The sequence below is a fragment of the Callospermophilus lateralis genome, chromosome 11 (genome assembly GCF_048772815.1).
Source record: "Callospermophilus lateralis isolate mCalLat2 chromosome 11, mCalLat2.hap1, whole genome shotgun sequence".
NCBI lineage: Eukaryota > Metazoa > Chordata > Mammalia > Rodentia > Sciuridae > Callospermophilus > Callospermophilus lateralis.
This window is the reverse complement of record NC_135315.1, coordinates 48,541,225-48,564,357: the sequence shown is the minus strand read 5'-3', so window position 1 is coordinate 48,564,357 and position 23,133 is coordinate 48,541,225. Positions and strand designations below refer to the sequence as shown.

Below are 23,133 nucleotides of genomic sequence, written 5' to 3'. Positions count from 1 at the left end.
GCCAGGAGGCAAAGAGAGAGACTGTTCGAGGTACCAAGGACATGATCTAATCCCTGTGGGCATGCCCCCAGTGGCCTGTTCCTCTAGCCATACCCCATCTTTCTAGTTACCACCCAGTAGTCTTCTCAAATTATTAATCCCTTGATGAGGTTACAATTCTCATCATTCCCTGAAAGCCCCATCTCTGAACCATTCTGCATTGAGATCATGCTGTCAAAACATGAGCTTTTCAGGGGTTATTTTCAGAATCCCAAACATAACAACTAGGTGTGAATTTTTTGAGAGTCTTCTATGCTCTTGTATGTATCAGTATTTCATTTTTGTAACCTTCTTGCTGATTCCATAGTATAAGTGTACCAGAGCTTATTTATCCCTTCTCAATTGATGGATCCCTGGGCTATTTCAGTTTGGGATTATATATAAAGCTGCTATGAGCATTCTTGTACAGATCTTTTTATGAATATATTTCTATTTCTCTTGGGTAAACAACCTAAAAGTGAAATCGCTGGGTCCTTGGGTAGGTATTTAGTTTTACAACTAATCATTGAATCTTTTTACAAATTGATAGTACCATTTTACCTTCCTACTGACAATGTATGAGAAATCTAGTTGCTATAAGTTTAGTTATTTCATGGCATGTAGTAATATCTTATTTTGGTTTACAAATACATTTTTAAAACTTTTTTGACATAATTTCAGATTGACAGAAGAATTGCAGGAATAATACACAATTCCAGGATACTCTTCTTTAGGTTCTCCAAATATTAACATTTTACTACATATCCCTTCCCTCTTTCACTCTTTTCAAATACACATATTATTTTCTAAACTATTTAATTAAGAGTATGTTGTAGATATATTGCCTTTTTTTTTAATCCCTAAGTACTTGTCTTTCCTAAAAACGAGGAATGCTCTTATATAATCATAATTACCAAAATCTCGAAATTAGAATTCAAATGATACCATTTTGTAATTTACAGATCTTATTGAGATTTTTGTTAGCTGTCCTAGTGTTATAGTTAAAGCATCATCCCGGGGTTTCATAAATTGACTTCCAGACCACTCATGTGCCTTTATTGAAGACATCGGTGGCGACTGACCGGGAACATAAAGTCAGTTCCTCTGGTCACCCCCTAACGATTGTAAGCGCACCCCTTTTAAGCCTGAAAACCACAAAAGGGACATTTGGGGGTCCAGCCAATGCAAGCAAGCCAAGTTACGGAAACGGGAGATTGCAGTCAGGTGGCGGGAAGCTTAACCAATCACAATTAGCTCAGTCACCCCAATTACAGAAACATAGCCCCATTACCCTAGTTACAGAAACAATGCCACATTAGGTAGTTCCGGGTTCTTAAGGGTTTCTATAGAAAAAAGGAAAAGGATAACTTGCCCCAGTCATGACCTTTCTGTTTGGCATGGTTGTTTTATAAAATGGAGTTACTAAACAAAATGGAGTCACTTTGGCTTGACTATCACACTAGTAATGTTTAGAGCAGCAGAAAATCCAAGATGATGAATTGTATTCATTTGTTCTATCTCTTTAGTTTCCTTTAATCTGAATGATTTTTGAATCTTTATTTTTGTATTTCATGACTTTGACATTTTTGAAGACTACTGGCTAATTATTTGAGGATTTTCTCTCGATTTGGGTTTGTCTGATGTCTTCTCATAACTATCTTCTAGATTATGCACCTGGGGCAGGAAAATCACCAAAGTAAAGCTAAGTACTTATCAGTGTATGGTATCAGAAAGTACATGCTGTGTAGATTTAGTCCATTGTTGGCAGTGTTGGCTTTATTAAAGTGATATCTGCCAGGTTTTTCCATTATACCAGGTTTTTCCATTTTACCTTTTGTAACTAAAAGTGTCTGTCTGCCTTTGAGATTATGTTAATATCTTTTTATTTCCCAGACATTTACTTACTAGTTTACGCATTCATTGATGATTCTTTGTTGAGACAATTTATTTTTTTATTACAGTTGTTGGCAATGGTGATTTCCAATGTTATCCTTTCCTCTACGTTTATCAGTTGAATTGCTACTATAAAGAAGAGCTTTCCCTTCTCTTTCTATTTATTTATTTCAGTGTAGATTCTTAATTACTTCATTGAGTTGATAATCTTTTACTGCCATTAATTTGATATTCCAGTGGTATCTGATTAGGCCAGTGATAGTCACATCAAACAGATTGATATAGTCCCATCAGTCTTTGACCACTTTGTGGTATAAGAATATACTCCAGGATCAGCTTGTTTTTTTTCCCATCCCAGCCCTAAAATCAGCCATTTATCCACTGAGTTTGCCCTTTGGTGGAAAATGTAATTTAGCTATCAGTACTGGACTAGATAACATTCATTGATCCTGGAATGTCAATTTTTCTAGGCTCTTTCAGAGGATAGAACTGGGAAATGGAATGTACCCTTGTGTGCCTGTACACATGCATACACCTGCAGACCTACACTCAATACACCTGTCTTTCTCTTTTTCCTTCCCTTCTCTCTTTCTCTTTCTCTTTCTCTCCTTTCTTTATCTTTTTCTTTTTCCCTCCTTCCTTTTCTTTCTATGTGTCTTTCTATCTGCTGTCTGTCATGAGAACTCATGAGTTCACACAGGTATCTTCTGATCCCAATCTAGCACTGCATAGTTGTAACTCCCTTGTTTTACAAAATCTGGCCCTCTTTATCCACATATACTTGTTTAATTGCTTAATTCTAATGTGTATAAAAAGTGATTTCAGAATTGTAGTACATGCCTAAAAAAAAGAAGCCTACCAATTGAGTTTAATATTTATTTAAAGTGCTTTGGTCTTTAGCCTGAGGGTGTATAGTCCAAATGCTGTGTTCAAAAGTTAATTGGGTTACCTTTTTTCCACTCTCACTTTTTAGTGTAGTTTTTTATTTGAAATTCAATCTGGTTCATTGGTTTCTTTGAATGTTCATTTTTAGGGCTTTCTTCTATCCTTACAGATTTTGTGTATTTCCTTTTTTCCTCCCTTCCTCCATTCATTTCTTCCTTTTTACCTATCTCTATTATAATGTGAAGTAGGAACATGGTTGCAAATATACCTGTATAAAAAGATATCTTCAGAAGTGTTATCCTCTGTGTATTTCTTTGCATTCAATTCCCATGCTCTCCTTGTAGATATCTAATCTTATCAGTCTCTAATTTTTCTTTCCTGTATTTCTTTGCATACAAATAATCAGATGTATATATATATTTCTCATGTTGCCTTCTTTCTTACATATATCTGCAATGTATACAGATATTCTTTTTGTACTTTGTTGCTTTCTCTAAATGATATATCCAAAAAATGTCTCCACATCAGTTCATAGAGATCTTTCTCATGTTTTTACATCCTCATAGTAACTCCATTGTATGGCTATACCAGAGTTTATTCAGTTACTTTCTTACATTAGCATTTAGATTGGTTCAAATAATTTGCATTTACAAACAATACAGCAATGAGCAAGTCTGTGCATAGGTATTTTGGGGGTTGTTTTTGCAGGGTAAGTTCCTTGAAGTGAGACTGGTTGGTGGATTAATACTGCCAAATTCCCGCCTTACAGGGTGTGCCAGTTTGTTGTCACTCAGCACTCTATGATGGGTTCTGTTCCAGCAACCTCACCAACAGCATCTAATATTATGCTTTTTAATTTTTGTTTATCTTTTGGGAGATAAATTGTATTTTAGAGTACTTTTAATTTGCATTTTTATGAGGTTTAAATGTTCATCTAGTTAAGGGCTGTATTTATATCTTTTTTGGCTGTTGTTCAGTAAATTGTTGTTTTTTCCATTTTCTATTGAGTTTTGATCATTTCGTCTCTCTCTTTTTTTGCAGTACTAGGGGTTGAACCCAGGGGTGCTTTCTCACTGAGCTATATCTCCAGCCCTTTTATATTTTTTATTTTGAGACAAGAGTCTCTCTAAGTTGTCCAGACTGACCTTGAATTTGTGATTCTCCTACCTCAACCTCCCTACTATACACTACTGTACCAGGTGCATCACCTTGATTTTTTAAAGATTTATTTATATAGAGGGAGTCCTTTGTATTAGCAAATATTTTTCTTCTAGCTTTTCAATGCCTTTGGCTTTATGATTTTTTAAAAATATTTATATTTTAGTTTTTTAGGTAGACAAAATATCTTTATTTATGTGGTGCTGAGGATTGAACCCAGTGCCTCGTGCATGCTAGGCGAGTGCTCTACCACTGAGCCACAACCCCAGCCCTTGACTTTATGATTTTTTTTTAAACAGGCAGAAGTTTTAAATAATATCTTTTTGTTGTTTTAATGTAGTCAAATTTATTGTTCTTTTTTTCTATTGAATATAGATTTTGAGTCATGGTTAAAAAGACTTTCCATATACCTATATTAGAAAGGAATTCAACTGTGGTTTTTTTGTTTGTTTTTTCCCTAAACTTATATCAAATTCCTAAGATAGTTTGGTATTTTTACTTTTAGAGGAAAAGCTTTCCCCAAGTAAGGCCGTAGGTCTCAACAGTTATTCATGCTGGGAACAGTGTTGCATGCCTGTAATCCCAGCAGCTCTGGAGGCTGAGGCAGGAGGATCTTGAATTCAAAACCAGCCTCAGCAACTTAGCGAGGTGCTAAGTAACTTAGCAAGACCCTGTCTCTAAATAAAATGTGAAAAAGGGCTGGGGATGTGGCTCAGTGGTTAATTGCTCCTGGGTTCAATAACTGGTACCAAAAAAAGAAATAAGAAATTAAGAGGAAAAAAAAAAACCTGCGTTCTCCCCCTACCTTCACCCTGTATGTGTCACTTCTAATAAAATTGTCTTTGTAAGTATAGTACTTAAAAAATATATTGTTCATCGATTGTACTTAAAAAATATATTGTTCATGCTCCTTTCAGATGGTTCTTTTTTGGTTATCTAGTGAGATTTTTCACTTTTTCCCAAAAAATACTTTCTGAAGTTTTATCACAGTGGGTTATTTTAAACTGACTGTTCACACATATGGTTATATAAACACAACTCCAAGATAAAAGGCATTCCAAGACAGAAGTCAATTGGATTCAGAAGCATAGATTCTCCTACTTTCCTATTGTGTTTGAAGGTCCTGTGTAGAGCTGCTCTGAATGACCATTTCCAGTCCTGAAGCTCGAGGCTCTGACTAATCACTACATTTTGTGGTGATTTGAGTGTTGTCCCAGCTCTGATAGCAACGGGGGTCTTCAAGTGTAGGCGTCACCTCGGGGGTTGAGCTACACTCACTATTCCTTTGTGACCTACCCCTTGCCCTATTTAAATGGCTTCTTCCCAATAGAAGGGTTCAGCACTTGCTCTTCTCTCTCTCTTTCCACAGAACCCTAAGGTCAGAGGAGCTGTCACAGGACCCAAAGAAAAAGGCATTTCTCTGTCTCTGTGATTATTTCGTTCAGCCCAGTTCACCTGGAGTGAACCTGAGTGTTTAGTTTTGGAACACGACAAGGTCTATTTAAATAACTTTCAAAATTTAAAGCAATAAAATTATTTATTTCCTTTGACACCTAGTAAACTTAGATCAAATCATTTATCATTTATTTATTAAGAAAATAATGTAAAAGAAGAAAAAAATAAATATATGGAGATGTTAATTGTTAATGTTTTACTAGTGGAAAAATGGGAACAATCTAAGTTTAATAGTGACATTATAGTTAGGCCAAGTAAGAAAAGTCCATTGTTTGGCTTTTTGAAAATGTAATGAGAGAAAATTTAAAACTATAGGAAGGGCTGGGGATGTGGCTCAGGTGGTAGCATGCTCGCCTGGCATTCGTGCGGCCCGGGTTCGATCCTCAACACCACATACAAAAACAAAAGATGTTGTGTCCGCCGAAAACTAAAAAATAAATATTAAAAAAATTTCTCTCTTTCTCTCCTCTATCTCTCTCTCTCTCTTTTAAAAAAAGTAAATAAAATAAAACTATAGGAATATGAAAATATACATAACAAAACTTGTGATGAAAACTGACAAAAACTTCAGTCTCTATTAGACTAGGTAAGTGGACTTTTTAAAGCAAGATTTACTTAGGTGCAAGGTGAAGGATGTGTATGACCACAGGGTGAAAGATCTTCAGGAAGGCCTGCAGAAACACCATCACATTATGTACCCAGGTAGTATGTCTGGGGCAGTTTTTAGGAAGGTTGTAGTGGATTATATTGGTCACTTGCTGGACCTTGACATTTTGAAACAGGACAAATATCCTTAGCTGGGAGTTGAGGAATTTACTGGTTACTGCTGCAAGCTCTCTGGAGAGATTTTAGAGGAGGATCTCGGTATGATGTTAGTAAGTGGAAGGATAAAACCATGGACTGAATGATGTAGGATAGAACCACAGCCATGTGTTAAACTAAAGGTGTATGAGAGCAGCTGATTGTGTAAGTACAATGGAAAAATGTCTTTTCACACAAATAATCTTGTGGGTGAAATATTAGAAGCTTGAGTATATACCTATATCTGCTAAGCAATATGTTATTTTTCTAACATAAGCTTAATTTTGTTTACTTTTTAAAGAACCAGCTGCAGTTTAATAGAAATGTTCCTCCACATTCAAGCAACTTGGCAATCCAGTATTCTTGCCCACATGCAATTAGAATTGAAAAACTGAAGCACTCGTACAATGAAACATATTATGGTAAAGATTCAGATTTTAGAGTTGGTCCTGACCTGAGCAGTTCTGTTTCATTTTCCGTCATATCAGAAGAGAGACTTAGCTATGCTGTCCACCTAGCCAAAAGAGATGTGAAGCGAAGACAATTTGAAGAACATATAAAAGAACATCATCTCAAAAGTCAACCCCAAAGCTCTCAGAAATGTGGACATACTAAGTATAAAATATCTGATCACAAGGTGGAGAGGAAGGATGCAAAGGATCAAGAAGTCTGTCGGTGCAGCCACCAGCCATCCAAAGTAGGGATTTCCAGCTCAGGTGCCAAGGTGTATGTGTACACATCTCATCCAGGACATTCAGATCTTACCCTGCTAAATTCACCACCCACCCGTGATCCAGGCCTTCAACTACAGTCCAGGATAGCTGACCACAAAAATGTATGTGAACAGAAAAGCCTGTTTGAAGTTCAGCGACTTCAGAAAGAATTGAGCAATTGTATCCATAGAATTGAAGAGGTAACTAAAAAAGGTGAGAAAAATTAGATCCTTCTCTTTGATAAGATGCCACGAGTATGGGATAGTTCAGATGCATTCATCTGGGCTCCCTATGCCCTCTACCAAGTTCTACCACCTCCTGTCTTTCTGTTGGTTCCCTAGAGCATAAGCCTTCATAAGTTTGACTGGTGTCTTCTTTCTCTGAAGAGTTTACCCTGCCTATTCCTTCACTATAAACACTATAACTCAGCCAAAAGCTAGAGTTTCTGCTGTCTAATTCTGAGGTCTTTAGGCACCAAAGTACAAATTATCCTATAATATTTTTCTTCTGGCAAAATTTTAAAAATTTTATGCTTATTGTAGATAAAACCAGTTCCTGCTTGGGTGATGTTATGATGAGTACACACCAGTGAAAAGGGAAGTCGTAGATACCTGTACAAAATATCTCACCACAGGATGGAAAAGAAGGAAGGAATATAATGATCATATATATATATTTTTTTTTTTTGCAATTTTCTGGCAATCTCGTATCCTTGCATTTCCCTGGGGAGTAGAGGATTGCTTTCTTATGGAAAATTTTGGGTTACTATTGTTAACAAAGTAGAGAATCAAGCCTAACTTTTAGACCGCAAGGAGAAAGAAGTTGAGTATTGAAAGGAACATTGTGCTAGGATGGTACATAGTCTAGAATTATATTTTGCATTTTAAATTTAACTGCTGTATGCATATGTGTACATATGCATGCTATATAAAGAATTTAAGATACTTTAGAAAATAGTTGTTGATAAAACTCCATACCTGAGGATATTGTGGCATAAGAAAAATAAGGAAAGGAAAAAGATTTACTAGGAGAGAGTTAAAAAGTTATTTCTGAGTTTAGTAGGAGCCAGCTACAGAGTGTACTGCAATCAGTTATAGAATTTACAGCTTAAAACAGAAAAAATAATTATGTAAAATTGTGTAACAACTTCCACATTTTGTGGCCAAAAAGAAGCTTTCCCTGTGGAGTATGTTGTGTAATATCATGAGGAATTCAAAATTCCAACAGGAACCCTCTAGCTGTGTCTTGTTATATTTCCCTAGTTTTAGTCTATGGCATGACCATATACCTTAGGCAGAAGTCATGCAAGGTAACAAAGCCGTGAGGCCCTCTGTTTTAGTGATCTGGCCTAATACAGGGGGACCTGTAGAATGGAGTTTTTCAACATTGTGGGGAAAAACTGGATTAATTTATCTTATTTACCATGAACCAATACTTTGTAAACTATAATAAAAATGTCACAACTATGGTAATTGCTCTAAAGACTTGTAAATGCATATTTTCAACTGCTGCACTTACCTTGTTGTGGACTAATAATAGTTTTCAATGGCTCCTAGTTGCAGACCACCCTTTCAGTAGGTCTGAAGTGCCCATTTGTGCTTCCCAAACTGCTCTGTAGACTGGTTGCATCCCCAGCCCTCATCTGCAAGGTGAGCAGTTTAAAACCCTACCTTAGGGCTGGGGATATGGCTCAGTTGGTAAAGTCCTTGCCTTGCATGCATAGGCCCTGGGTTCAATCCCCAGCACCATAAAAACAAAAACAAAAAAAACCAAAACCCTGCCTTAGCCAGTTACTATTTATATTCTTATTATATGAATATAGTTCTTTCTCCCCACTGTGCAACATAAAAAAGAGAAATAATTTGGCTTATAGGCTCCTAAGAAACTCTGTCTATAACTCCAGACTTCCAAAGTTTTGCATTCTTCCAAGTAGCCTTACTCTTTTCCTTGTTTGATTTTCTTTTTCTTTCTTTCTTTTTTTTTTTTTTTTTTTGGTACTAGGGATTGAACTCAGGGGTACTTGATCACTGAGCCACATCCCCAACCCTTTTTTTATATTTTATTTAGAGACAGGGTCTTACTGAGTTGCTTAGTGCCTTGCTTTTGCTGAGGCTGGCTTTGAACTCCTGATCCTCCTACCTCAGCCTCCCTACCTGCTGGGATTACAGGCATGTGCCATCATGCCTGGCCTCCTTGTTTGACTTTTTAATGAGTAAAAAATAATTAAAAAATTGAATTCATAAAAGTATTTGTTTGTATATTTGAAAACTACAGACTGGAAAGAATGGAGAGACTGTATCTCCCTCAGGCAGTCTTCTAGAAACAGTTTCTTTGAACCAGTCTTTTAAAACTATGGCGCACTGGGCACAGTGGTGCATGCTTGTAATCCCAGCGGCTCAGGAGACTGAGACAGGAGGATCTCGAGTTCAAAGTCAGCCTCAGCAAAAAGCAAGGCACTAAACAACTCAATGAGACTCTCTCTCTCTAAATAAAATATAAAAAATAAGGCTGGGGATGTGGCTTAGTGGTTGAGTTCAATCCTTGGTAGCCCCCTAAAAAAAATAAAATAAATAAAACTATGGAGCACCAAAATGTATAAGTGTATGTGTGCTTCCTGGCAAATATATGAAGACTTTAGACATTTACATGATTTTAGCACTTGCTATGTGTTAGTGAAAGGATTTCTCTCTTGGAATCAAGAACATGTAAAAATAATCTTGCTAAACATAAAAATGCCCAATAAAGAGTTTTTTTTTGGAAAAAATAGCATAACAGATTTTGCCTCAATATAAAAATTTTATAAATAGTAAGAATTGCTTCACCATGGGCTCTCTGGGGAATTGGTTCAGGGAATTCCGGCATGGATGGGAGCTTGCCACTGTTTTCATGTTCTCTCCACCTCTGAGACAGTATACAGGTCCATGCACTCATTCCTGCTTGTTTCTTTCCTTTCCATACTGGGGATTGAACCCAGGGCCTCACTCATGCTATTCAAGTGCTCTTATCACTGAGCTCCATCCCCATCCCTTTTTATTTTTTTATTTTGTTTGAGAGGGTCTTATTAAGTTGTTAAGACTAGCTTTGAATTTTCGATCGTCCTGCCTTAACCTCCCAAGCAGCTGGGATTTCAGGCATATGCCACAGCAATTGGCTCATTCCTAGTTTCTCAACTGATAAAAGATAAATTGTTTATTATAATAGCCTTATTTTTTTTTTTTAAATCAAATTTAGAGAGGTTCAACCTTTGTATCTCTTTAAATAATTTTAAGTTTCTCTATGTGGATTATAATCCTCTTTGGGGGAAAATATTTCCAGATAGACTAGAAGAAGCTTTGGATCCAGATGAAGAGCGACGAATCCGTGTCAGGAGACAGGAGCAAGCTGTTCGTTGTGCCCGGATGCTCTACGTCCTTCAGCAGCAGGTATAAAAAGCCCAGAGAGAAGCAGGACTAGCAGCCTGGATGGCTTTCTTATAGAATTTCCATTTTCCTTTTGTCTCAGAAAGTTTAATATCAAAGTACTCTACATTTATTGTAACGGATTTGTGAGGCTTAATTTTCTGACCACATAAACAAGTAATTCTTATCCATTTTATTATCTGTGTGTGTGTGTGTGTGTGTGTGTGTGTATGTATGTGGATGTATTATATCTGTATGGTCAAGCTTAAACATTGGCTCTTGACTTTTTGAGGTCATATACTCTCTTGAGAATCTATTAAAAACCATTTCTTTCCTCTGGGGGAAAAATGCTTATACATTACACAGCACATATTTTTGTATATGAGATCAGGTGGACAAGATGTCTTTTTTTTTTTTAATTATTATTAAAAATACATCAATGGAAAGGTTTGAACTTTTCATTTTTTTCTCCTTTACCAAACAGGTAAAAGAAATCCAGGAAGAATTAGATAAATTGAGTCCACATAAAATTAAACATACCAAGAAGGTATGATTAAATTATGCTTAATACTTTGTCTTTCCTCAGTGTTGCAGGTGAAATCCAGGGTCTTATACATGCTGGGCAAGCGCTCTACTACCAAACTCTACCCTCCATCCCAGTACTTATTTATCAAGTACATTTTCCATTGTTTTGTTAGTATTGTGTGGGTTCTCTGCACTAATATTACTGTCAGTGCTAATAGAAATCTGTGAAGAAATGAGCACCTTAAATATTCTGAATATGGGGTTATTGTTCAAGGAACAGCTTCTGAAAATATATTCCTGTTGTAGTTGCTACTAGCATAAAGAAATAATAGAAAGGGAAAGACTTAATTCATCACTAGAATCTTTAAGCTTTATAATTCCTTTTACTATGAAAAAGTTTTACAAGGAAAGGGTGGACTACAAATATTCTTAAGGCTTGGGTTAATGTTAGGAAGTTCTTAATATTGAAATAACTTCTCACATGTTGTTTATTGCCAGTCATGGGCAATGTCTAGGCTGGCTGCTGCCCATCGAGGAGCCATTCGGGCCTTACAGATGTTTGTTACTCAGTTTACCGACCGAGGGGAGCACCCAGTTTCTGCTCAGTGTAAGGAACTGGGCAGCCTTATTCGCCAGCTTTCACTGTGTTCTGCCAAGCTAGATGCAGATCCTTCTGTTCCTGATGTGGTTATAGATATCCTGCAACAAATTGAGGTAGGAAAATTTCTTCCCTTTTTCTTAAAAGTCTGTTGGTTCCAAGCAGGGAAGTAATGCTTACGGTCACATAGTTTCATTAGGTGAGAATACAAGACAAAACTACCACCTGGTAAATTAAAGCTTTGCAGAGCCCTTTATTTTTATTTTATTGTTTTTATAGTCTAGTCTATATTATTATATTTCACTTATTTGAGAATTGGTGACTTGAGTGTGAAACATATAATGACTTTAAACCAGGTCCATCAATTTAATAGAATGTTCCATTATCTGGTCATGCCATTTAATAAAGAATTTATTAGCATAGAAAAGGAAAACAGTGAAGTACTCTTGGATTATTGCTTAGATTAGGATATCATTGTTCAAATGGATTATAGAAAAGGAGGAATGCTTCAAGCAGAGCCTCAAATCTTGGGATATGACTAGACACTCTGAAAATCACAAATGACATGTACAGTCATGAATGTCCAGGGTTCTTAGTTCTCATTAGTAACAAAGGCAATAATAACAATATGCCCATTAATTTTTTAGTTCCTTGACATCTGCAAAGTGTTATCACGTAATTATGCCATTTCATCCTTGTTGTGACACTGTAGTTGATTTTATTACTATTTTATCGTTTAAAATATTTTTAAAAGCAGAGATCAAAGAGATGACACAATTATTTCTCTTGAGAGTAGCAAATGAAATTCCTGTCTTCTGACTTCCATGTCAATGTTAGTTCCACTGTGCCATACATTTTCATCCACAAATAAAAAGATAGTCTTTATGTTAGTGTGACATAATAAACTGTTAGCTGTAGAGGAAAGGTGGTATCATAGGGAGAATTGGGGGTAAGTGACATGCAAGTTCTCCTATTACCTAGCTATTGGTGGTGTTGAAGGCCCTTTCTGCCTTTACAGTCCCATTGTTTAGCAGATATATTTGTGATTTGCTTTGGTAACATTCATATAGATAGAACTCCACATTGGGAATGTTATTGTCAAATGCAGACCTCAAAACCTTGGCAGCATATCAAATTGTGTGATGCTTGTTACACTAACTCATAAAAAAGGTTTATCAACCAAAATTGATTTTATTTAGAGGACTTATCTTCAAAATCCTAGAAAGTATCTCAAGAGATTATCTAGTTCTCTCAAATTTTGAGCAAGAGTGTCTTTAATGTATTGTTTCTTAAACATAAAGTTTTTCTCCCTTACTTTGGAAAATATTTAGTAATGCAAGAAATTAACCTCTCTTGATGTTCTATGCCATTTTATAGCTTTCTATCTTCTTATTCCTTTATTATGATCTGAACTCAACCTATCAGGCTGTGTCTAGTTGTCCTGATTGTGTACTGCTCAGATGGAGACCCAGACCTCACTGCCCAGTAATAATGGATATACATTTATTAGAAGATGTGCCTTTTTAGGAAAGGGGGACACAGACAGATCTCCTGTCATTACTGTACTAGACTAAGGCCACTGAATCTACTACATTTTTTTTTTATTTTCAAAAAAGTGTATTTTAAATATAGTATGTTTACCCTTTTAAAACCCTGCTTGAGTTTATGAAGTTTCTGTCAAGAATTAAAATGTTTTTAAAGTATATAAGATACTTTTCTGGAGATTGTAGTTAATTTTTGAAATGATGATCTTTAAATTTAGGATTTGGATACCTTTAAAAATAGCCTTTAAAAAGTAGCCTTATTCATTTTCTTTTTGCTATTGGTTTTAGTGACTTAAATATGTAAAAGAACTAATTAATAATGTGTCTTAAATAATGAAAATTTCAAATTAAGTTGAAGTGCATTTCATTAACCATTAAGAGATAGCCATTTAATTACCCAGTTTTTTTGGAGTTCTTATTTTTCAGTTTTGTGGCTAGAAGTCATACTTATTTTAAGATAAACTAAGAGAATAATTGACTGTTTCATGACAGGCTTTGGAATCTCTCCTGGAGAAGAAACTATCTCCAAAAAAGGTGAAGAAATGTTTCAGTGAAAATCGGAAATATCCTATTAGTAACCAGAGGACATTAGGGAAATGGCCAGGTACATTGCCAAAGGGTGAAAGGAGACCCTTTGTATCAAAAGAGACATTGCCACAGGATACAATTCGACCTTCAGTGGCAAAGAAGCTTCTTTCTGGTATGTGTCTTAAAGTATTTGTTGTGAGATGTTTTATTGTTCAAGTTGTCTGAGCCAAAATAATTAGTGCACTGAGGGGGAAACTCAGAATTTATAACCTAGCCTACAACAGTAGCAATAACTAGGATCAGCAAATGTCATCCAAGATTCTTCTTTATGCTGAAGACTGGAGTATTCTGTTGAGGAAAATAAGAAGGGAAAATTCTCTTTTTCTACATAATAGTGTTGTTTATTATACTTAATGGTAGATATATGCATGTACATAGATATACATAAATGAATTTGATATATATATATGCATTTAAACAGATTCTGTCAACTTACCTTAAGAGTAGGCATACAGTTATGTTTTTACTAGCAGTGACATCAGTATATATTTTCCCATATCCTCATCCAGTAATTTATATAATAAAATGTAATTTTTTTCCAGTTTCTCTGTGTAAAATCAAATCTTACTGCTTTATATTTCATTTCTGTCAAGGATTACTTCTTTCACATATTCCTTAGTTTACCTGTAGTTTACTTGTTGGTTATATTTTTTGTCTGTCTTCTGTTGGGTTGCAAGTCTTTTGCTTATGCATGTATAGAGGTTCTTAATATATTCCGAATCCTAATCTCTTTTAAAATATTTTCTCCTACTCTAGTCACTATTTTTGAAATTTGATTATGATATTTTTTTTCTGAAAAAATACAGAAAATTTTCATTTTGTGGGCAAATCCATCTTTTTTTTTTTTTTACATATTTAATATTTGATTAAACAATTCTCTTGTCTTTGTATTCCTTTTTCAAAATTTTGCTACCAGTCATTGCTCATCTTCCTCAGGAACTTAGGGCTTCATGCATGCTAGGCAAGCACTTAACCCTTGGGCTACATTCCCAGCCCCTTCCTGAGGAATTTATAATGAGCTTGTTAAGTTTATGAAAAATGCTTTTGGAGCCCAGTGGCTTGGGAGGGATCTTGAGTTCAAAGCCAGCCTCAGCAAAAGTGAGGCTCTAAGCAACTCAATGAGACCCTGTCTCTAAATAAAATACAAAATAGACCTGGGGGTGTAGCTCAGTGGTTGAGTGCCCCTGAGTTCAATCCCTGGTACCCTCCCCACCAAAAAAAAATGATGTTGTGATTTTGTTTGTTATTACATTAAGTTTATATTAGAGGAGAAATGATATCTTTACAATATTAAGTCTTCCTATCTATTCATGCCCTTTTTCTGTCCTGTCAGAAAGAGAATTTTGTAATTTTGGGCATATATGTTTTATAAATTCCTTGCTAGGTTTTTTGGTTTTTTTTTTGCTAGATTTATTTTTAGTTTTCATATTTAAGTTTTATTTCTATTATAAATGAGATCTTTTTCTATTACATTATGAAATTGGTTATTGTTACTTAAAGGAAAGCTGTTGGATTTATATATTGTTTTTATATATGATACTATCCTGAAAACTTATTCTGATAGTGGAGTTTGTTGTGTCTGAGGTACACAATTGAAAGGGGGCATTGATATCTTACAATCGTAACATTTTAAATTTTAAATTCCAATGCCTAAACAACATTTTAAAATTCATATTGACACATAAAGTAATGATTTATCTTACAATGGATGTTTTAGATTTGATGAAATAGTTTTTTTTTAAATAGTTAATTCTTTTGTTATTTTCCAAATAGGTGAAATTACTGATAAATATTGGACAAATCCAGTAAACTTGTTTTTCTTTATTCTTTTCTTTGCAGTGTTGGGGATCAAACCCAGGGCCTCACATATGTAGCAACCACAGAGCTACATCCCCAGTGCAGTTTTTCTTTTTTAACTGAAGTAGAACATAACAGATAGAAATGTGCACAAAAAATAAACTTACAGCTCAGCTAATATCAGAAAACAAAAATATTTGTGTAATTATTATCCAAGTCAAGGACAGGACCCTACTAGTGACTAAGAAATTTCACTGTACTCCGTTTCCAGTCTCTCTTCCTCCTCCCCCAAATTATTATTATTATGATTTTAATGCTTTATTTTGGTTCTGCCTGATTTGAAACTTTATAAAAATGGAATTTTACAATAGATACTCTTTTGGGATAGACTTCTTTTGTGTTATATTTTGTGAGATTCATCTACTCTGTTTGTGTAGCTAATTTGTTTGTTATGTCTTTGCTCTGTTATATTGATTGTACCACTCTGTCATACTTTATCTGTTGTTTTAATTATTGGGTTGTTCCCAGTCTTAGATGATTATAAAGAAAACAACTATGATTGTTTTTACATGTTTGTCTTGGTACCTGTGCACACATATTTCTGTCAGGTTTGTTTCTAAGAGTATAATTGTTAGGTAGGTCATAGGTAAATGTTAGTTCTATTGTAATATAGTTTTATTTTCAAAGTAGTTTTATCAGTTGATATTCCCACCAACAATATACTAGAACAGTGGCTACTCATCCTTGCTCACACTTTTTATTACTAATTTTTAAAATTATGGCTACTCAACTGGCATATTAGGCGTATTAGGCATTTTAGTTTTAATTTAAATTTCTGAATAACTAATAGTATGAGCACATTTTTATGTATTTTTAGGCCTTTTAGATGCCTTTTAGGAAGTACCAGTTCAGGTCCCTGGCCATATATCCCTCCCTTCTTCTCTTTTTATATCTCTTAACTCTCTTCCTTCCTTTCTCTCTCTCTCTCTCTCTCTCTCTCTCTCTCTCTCTCTCTCTCTCTCTCTCTCTGTCTCTCTCTCTTTTTGGTGGTGCTGAGGATTGAACCCAGGGGCCCCACATATGCTAGGAAAGTGCTCTACCACTAAAGTACACCCCTAGCTTCTCTCTCTTTTTCCATTGATTTGTTAGGAGTGTTCTGTATATGTACTGGATCTTAGTCATATGTGTTTTAGATATCTTAGAAGATGTGACTTGCTTTTAATTATCTCAAATGTTCATCTTCTTTTTTTTTTTTTTTTTAAAGAGAGAGGTAGAGAGAGAGAGAGAGAGAGAGAGAGAGACAGAGAGAATTTTTAATATTTATTTTTTAGTTTTTGGCTGACACAACATCTTTGTTTGTATGTGGTGCTGAGGATCGAACCCGGGCCGCACGCATGCCAGGCGAGCGCGCTACCGCTTGAGCCACATCCCCAGCCCCAAATGTTCATCTTCTAATGAACAGAATTCTTAGTATCACTGTAGTTCAATGAATCATTTTCTTCCCATATACTTTTTTGAGGGGTATTCTAAGACGTTTTTCCTTAATGTTAAAGTTAAGACATTTTTTAATGTTACTTCCTATTAAAGTTTCATTTTCTTCCCAATGAAGATCCAGATAACTTAGCCCTCTTTGTTTAAAAGATTGTTTTTTTCTCCCAAGTCGCATGCATTGAAATCAAGTGTTCATATATGTGTGGGTCAGTTTCTGGGCCCATTCTTTTCCGTTGATCTGAATGTGGGTCTTTTTATCAGTGCTAAACTACTTTAATTATTCTAAATCGGGGCTGGAGATGTGGCTCAAGTGGTAGCGCGCTCGCCTGGCATGTGTGCGGCCCGGTTCGATCCTCAGCACCACATACAAACAAAGATGTTGTGCCTGCCGAAAAACTAAAAAAAAATACATATTAAAAAAATTCTCTCTCTCTCTCTCTCTCTCTCTCCACTCTCTCTTTAAAAAAAAAATTAATTATTCTAAGTCTTCATATCCAATGGAACAACTTTTCATGCCTGTTTTTCCCCTAGAGTATCTTGACTAATCTTGATCCTTGGCATTTCCATAGAAATTTTAGAATCAGAATTTGTTGATTCCACCAAACATCTTTCCGACTCCAAAAAGCCAAAAGACATCTATTAGAATTTTGATGGGAAATTATCATTTTTATAGTATTGAATTTCCCAATGTACAAGCAGGGTATATCCCTCCATTTATTTAAGTTGTATTTATTTTTTTCTTCTTTTGGTTTTGGAGGTTGAAACCCAGGGGTGCTTTACCACTAAGCTACATTTTTATTTTATTTTTTTAAATTTTGAGACAGGGTCTCACTAAGTTGCTGAGGCTGGCCTCCAATTTGCAATACCTCTGCCTCAGCCTCCAGGTAGTTGGTGTTTCAGGCATATGTCACCATACCTGGCTATTTAGGTTGTCTTTATTCCCAGTAATTTGGGTGTGCATATGTGTGTGTATGGGCTTATTTGTCTTTCATTACTTTTATTCTGCAGTATTGATACTTTTAATACTCTTACACATGATGTCCGTTTTATGTTTTATAATTTGATTTCTCATATGTATTGCTGATTTTATATATATATACACACACACAAATTTTTGTGTATTGACCTTGTATCTAGTAAACTTACTAAAAGCTTATTTCTGGCCATTTATCTGTAGAATTATTTTAATTTTGTCTTAAATATAATCATATCATCTGTGAATAATCACTAGTTTATTTCCTTCTTTTCAATCTTTATTCTTTTTCTTTAATCTTTCTGTTTTGGTTTGCTTGACCTGTGGGTGACTGATTAAAAGGATAGATTCAATATTCTTGTGATACTTGAAACTTGTTTGATTTCTTGTTGCATTTCTGTTAATTTTTTCTTTATGTGTTTTGAAATGTTGTTCTTACACTTATAATCCCAGTGACTCGGTAGACTGAGGCAGGAGGATTGCAAATTCAAGACCAACCTCAGCAATGTGGTGAGGCCTTGTCTAAAAAATAAAAAAGGGCTGGGGGTGGGTATAGCTCAGTGGTAAAGTGCCCTTGGGCTAAGTGGCGAAAAAAAAAATTCCTGACTTAAATCTTTTTTTCATGGATTTTATATGTTGTTATTATTAAATATTCTCTTTATCTCCTTAGGATCATGTTCACTTTGGATCATTTGTCTGATGTTAATATTGCTTCACCTTCTTAACTCGTTTGGCATTTGCCTGGAATAATTTTCTATTCCCTTAAACTAAGTCTTTCTTTGCTGTTATTTTATGTGTATAAAAGAATGCCTTTTATACACAGTGTATTGTTGGTTTTGTGATCTCCGTTGTAGAGCTCTATACTTACCCTGCTTACACTTGCTGAGATTAATGATCATGTTTGAACTTTGCTTTACCTTATTTTATGTGTTTCATTTGCCAAGATATTTTTTCTTTGTTGTAATTGACTATATTTATCATGTTTTGTTGTTGTTATTGTTGTTTCGTTTTTCTTTTCTAGTGATGTGAAATTTACTTATCAATTTGTGTTCGATTGATTGATTGAATGATTCATTGATTTGTAGTTCTAGATGGGCAACATGGCTTTATTTATTTTTATGCGGTGCTAAGGATCAAACCCAGTGCCTCACCATGCTAGACAAGCGCTTTGCCACTGAGATACAATTCCAATCCCTTCTGTTGATTTATTTGTACATCTGTTGCTATTTTGTGGAACCTTAATAGCTTAGCTCTCTACCTCTTACATGAGTGGAACTGTAAGAAATGAGCAAAGAGTTCACTCAGTTGTATGTGGGTTTTTCCCCACACCATGTAATTCTCCTGTAATTCAGTTCAATTTGGAGACTATTTACTTTAGGTAAAGTCAGATCCCACAGGTTTAGAGCTCAGTTTCAGAAGATCACCTCTACTTTAGACATCAATCACAAGTCCTAGGTCATGACCAGCTTCTCTAATAAATCAAGGCTTGCTAGTATGGCTCTGAGAACTCATTTGTCATAAAGAATATTACAAAGGATAAAGATGAACAGTCAGGTAGGGGAGATGCATAGGCAAGGTATGTGGAAAGGGCATGGAGCTCCCGTGCCCTCCCCGGGTGCATCACCCTATAGGAACCTCCATGTACTCAGCAATACCAAATTGCTTAGAAATTGATAGTCTAGGGATTTTTCTGGAGGTTTTATCACATAGGTATTATCAATTATAACTCAATCCCCAGCCCTTCTGTCCTTCCTGGAGGATGAGGGTGGGGCTGGAGGTTCCATGCTTCTCATCATGGCTTGGACTTTCTGGTGACCAGCACCCCCTCCAGAAGCCCCCAAGAGTCACATCAGTGGAATCAAAGACACTCTTATCTGCCAGGAAACTCCAGGAACCAGAGTTAATATTAGAACAAAAGGTACACCTAGCACCTCAATTGCTGGGGAAATTATAAGGAGTTTAGGGGCTCTTATGTCGGGAACTGAGGAAGAGACCAAATATATATATATATATATATACACACACACACACACACACACCACACACACACACACAGAATATTACAGTGACAAAATCTAATTTGTTTAATTACTAGTAGATATTTATTCACTGTAATGGGATATCCTTCCTTTCAATCAGAAGGCCTTTGCCAGCCTTTACCTAGTTAGGCACTTAAGCTTTTGTTCAAAGACTCTACGAAGAAATGTCATTAAATAAGAAAGGACTCCTAAGCAATAGATTACAGTGATGTGGATCCTGGGTGCTGAGAAACTCACTTTTGATGCTCTAGAGGAAGTGCAGAGAACATTCCAGGCCTCTATACAGAGAAGTGTTTTCCTAAATGATTTAGAAGATTAAAAGTTAGATGATTTCAACTGACTAGTGAAAAATGAAGACCAGCTTCAGAGAGAAGTTGAAAAATCTGCTGATCTGGGGCTGGGGCTATAACTCAGTGGTAGAGCACTTGCCTGGAATGTGTGAGGCACACTGGGTTTGATCCTCAGCACCACATAAAAATAAATAAAGCCATTAAAAAAAACCCAAAAAACCCAACCCTGCTAATCTAAAACCCATCATGAGGTCAAATGTAGGAAAGCTAAAAGACAAATGGGGAAAATTTCTGTAGCTTTGAAAAGCATCTCTAATTAAAAGAAAAGTGCTACAGAGGAATCTAACCCTTTACTTACTATTGTTAAGGAAGTCTAGATGTAAGTTTTCTTTGATTGTAAAATATTCTAAACATAGAAAATAGTGAAAATAATAATCTCTGTGTATCCACTATGTAGATTTAAATATTTTTGCTTTATTTACTTTGGAAATTTGTAGACCTGTGATCACAATCACTATGAACCTTAAAGTTTTCATCTGGTGAAAATTTCAAATGGTGATAATAGTCCTTCTCCCATGTGACTTAGTTGTTAAGTAGCAAATTAGATAATTACTAAATGCTATGAAAATGGAAGAGGTTATTTTTAGTTCCTAATCTCCAATTTATAAAGTCTAGATTATGTTAGGCACATTCTAAATAAGAAAGCAGGAAGGAATTTTGTATTGTTATGAAAAAGTAAGCTTTTATTCTCTGGAAAACATATTTATGTGGAAAAGATCCACAGTCCCTGACATCACAGAATGAATGTGGGCCTGGCCCTGGACCCAGTCAGAAGACTTGACTCTCCACTTACTTTCCTTGTGACTTTGAACAGAACACTTTTATTTCCTCATCTGAAAATTTTTAGTAACCCCATTCTGCTTGCTCTAAGGTAAGTCATGCTCTGTGGTGAGGCTCAGATGAGATGGTGAATGCAAATTACGTTTTAAATGGGAAAAGTGTACAAAATGTGAGGGATGATTATAATCATCATTATCATCATTATTATGAATTGAAATGTGTTATTGTTAACTGCTTTGCAAGTTTAATGCATTTGCTCATGGGGAAGAATATGGTGACTTTCATTTTATTGTTGGCTTTTCTTGCCCTTATAATCTGAAGGTCACATTTTTCTCTATCATTTTAGATATCACTCATCTAATTCTTCCTTCCAATTTCCTAAGGTTTCTCCTCTCCACCTGACCCCTAAAATTTGTGTGGCAAGCCACATGAATGGGAAAACCTGTTTGTGCTTTCTTCATTTAGGATATCTAATTGAGCCTGATTGGATCATCTATCTTGTGATTTACATAATTGTTGGCTGGTGCAGTTTGTTAATGACTTCTCATATGTACTTGCAATGGTTGATTGCATTAGTATAACTTGTCAGCCAAAAGATTGGTGGCTCCCACCCTACCACTGCCAGTGACCTCAAACTCGGCTACCTCTGAAACTTGTACTGCATTTACTTGCTTATTTACATAAAGCCCACCTGGAAAAGATGACAGAGGTGATTCAATGTATGTAAACTGGGAAGGTAATAAATATATTATAGTCTGAGGATCCAGTGTTAGTATTCTGTTCTGACTTGTATTTCCTTGCTGTGTAATTTCTGTAGCTTTGAAAAGCATCTCTGATTAAAAGAAAAGTGATACAGAGGAATCTGACCCTTGACTTGCTATTGTTAAGGAAGTCTGGATGTAGGTTTTCTTTGATTGTAAAATATTCTAAACATATATAAAATAGTGAAAATAATAATCTCTGTTTATCCACTATGCAGATTTAAACATTTTTGCTTTATTTACTTTGGAAATTTTTTTGAAAAATAAAATATGATAGGTACAGTTGAAATCCCTTAAATATTTTTCTCATTCCATTTTCCTCCCTCCCTCTCTGGAGATTATTATTGTTATCATTATAAAGGCAAATCCTTTCTATTTTTAAGTTTGTACTTCTTACGTATCTATCCATGAAAAATATAAAGTGTTGTTGTATGCACGTGATATCTTACAGTATGTGCCATTCTGTTTTGCCTACCTCCACTAATATTTGAAAATTTGGTCATATTGATAGGTGAATTCCAATTTTTAAATTTAACTGTTGTATAGGTCTCCCTTATATGGACATATCAGTTTATTTTTTAGTTGTTCTTATGTATCAATGGATATTTGGGTTGCTCTCAGTTTCTTGTTTCTTTTTCCCTTCTATGAGACTGTGTCCTGTTATGTTTCCCAGGCAGGCCCCAAACTCCTGGGTTCAAGTGACCCTTCTGTTCTGCCTCAGCCACCCATTTTGGGACTACAGGCAAATGCCACTGCACTGACTGTTTTTTTGCTTATAAAGCAGCAGCAAATTGGAGTGAATACCTGTGCGCCTGTGTTCCAGCGCATGTGTGTGGGAGTTCCTTTAGGCTGAGTGTTTACCTGTGAGTGTAACTGCTGGATTGCAATGTATACAAATTGTCAACTCTGCTAGCGCCATAAGGTGCTCTCCAAAGTCCTTAGGCGGTTCTCTCCTGCACGAGTAGTTTGTGAGAATACTTGTTTTTCCACCACTTCATTGAACTTGGTATCAGTATACTTAAAATTTCCCCCACTCTGGGAGATATAAAATGGTATCTCGTTTACTTAAATCTTTCTTAAGACTAGTGATTTCAGTCATCTTTTCTTTTTTTTTTTTTAATTTTTTTTTGTCAATGGATCTTTTATTTCATTTTTTTAATTTATATGTGGTGCTAAGGATTGAACTCGGGGCCTCACACATGCCAAGCAAGCACTCTACCACAGAGCCACAACTCCAGCCCCAGTCATCTTTTCATGTTTTTATTGACAATTGATATTTTCTGCCTTAATTGCTGGTTTCATTACTTTGTCTGTTTCTCAATTTGGATTATTTTTCTTGTAGATTATTGGCCTTCTTTTTGTGTAT

The 23,133-nt window shown here is 35.5% G+C and overlaps 1 protein-coding gene across 4 annotated transcripts in view; it reads left to right on the top strand.

The window, feature by feature from the left end:
* The window catches only part of Kiaa0753 (KIAA0753 ortholog), a 65,373-nt gene that overhangs the window by 6,425 nt on the left and 35,815 nt on the right, over positions 1-23,133 (top strand). For all 4 annotated transcript variants that reach the window (XM_076869562.1, XM_076869560.1, XM_076869561.1 and 1 more), the window contains exons 3-7: positions 6,512-7,136; positions 10,239-10,345; positions 10,806-10,868; positions 11,345-11,560; positions 13,481-13,688. In XM_076869562.1, the coding sequence (XP_076725677.1) occupies positions 6,512-7,136; positions 10,239-10,345; positions 10,806-10,868; positions 11,345-11,560; positions 13,481-13,688 (1,219 nt within the window). The remainder of the gene's footprint in view (positions 1-6,511; positions 7,137-10,238; positions 10,346-10,805; positions 10,869-11,344; positions 11,561-13,480; positions 13,689-23,133) is intronic.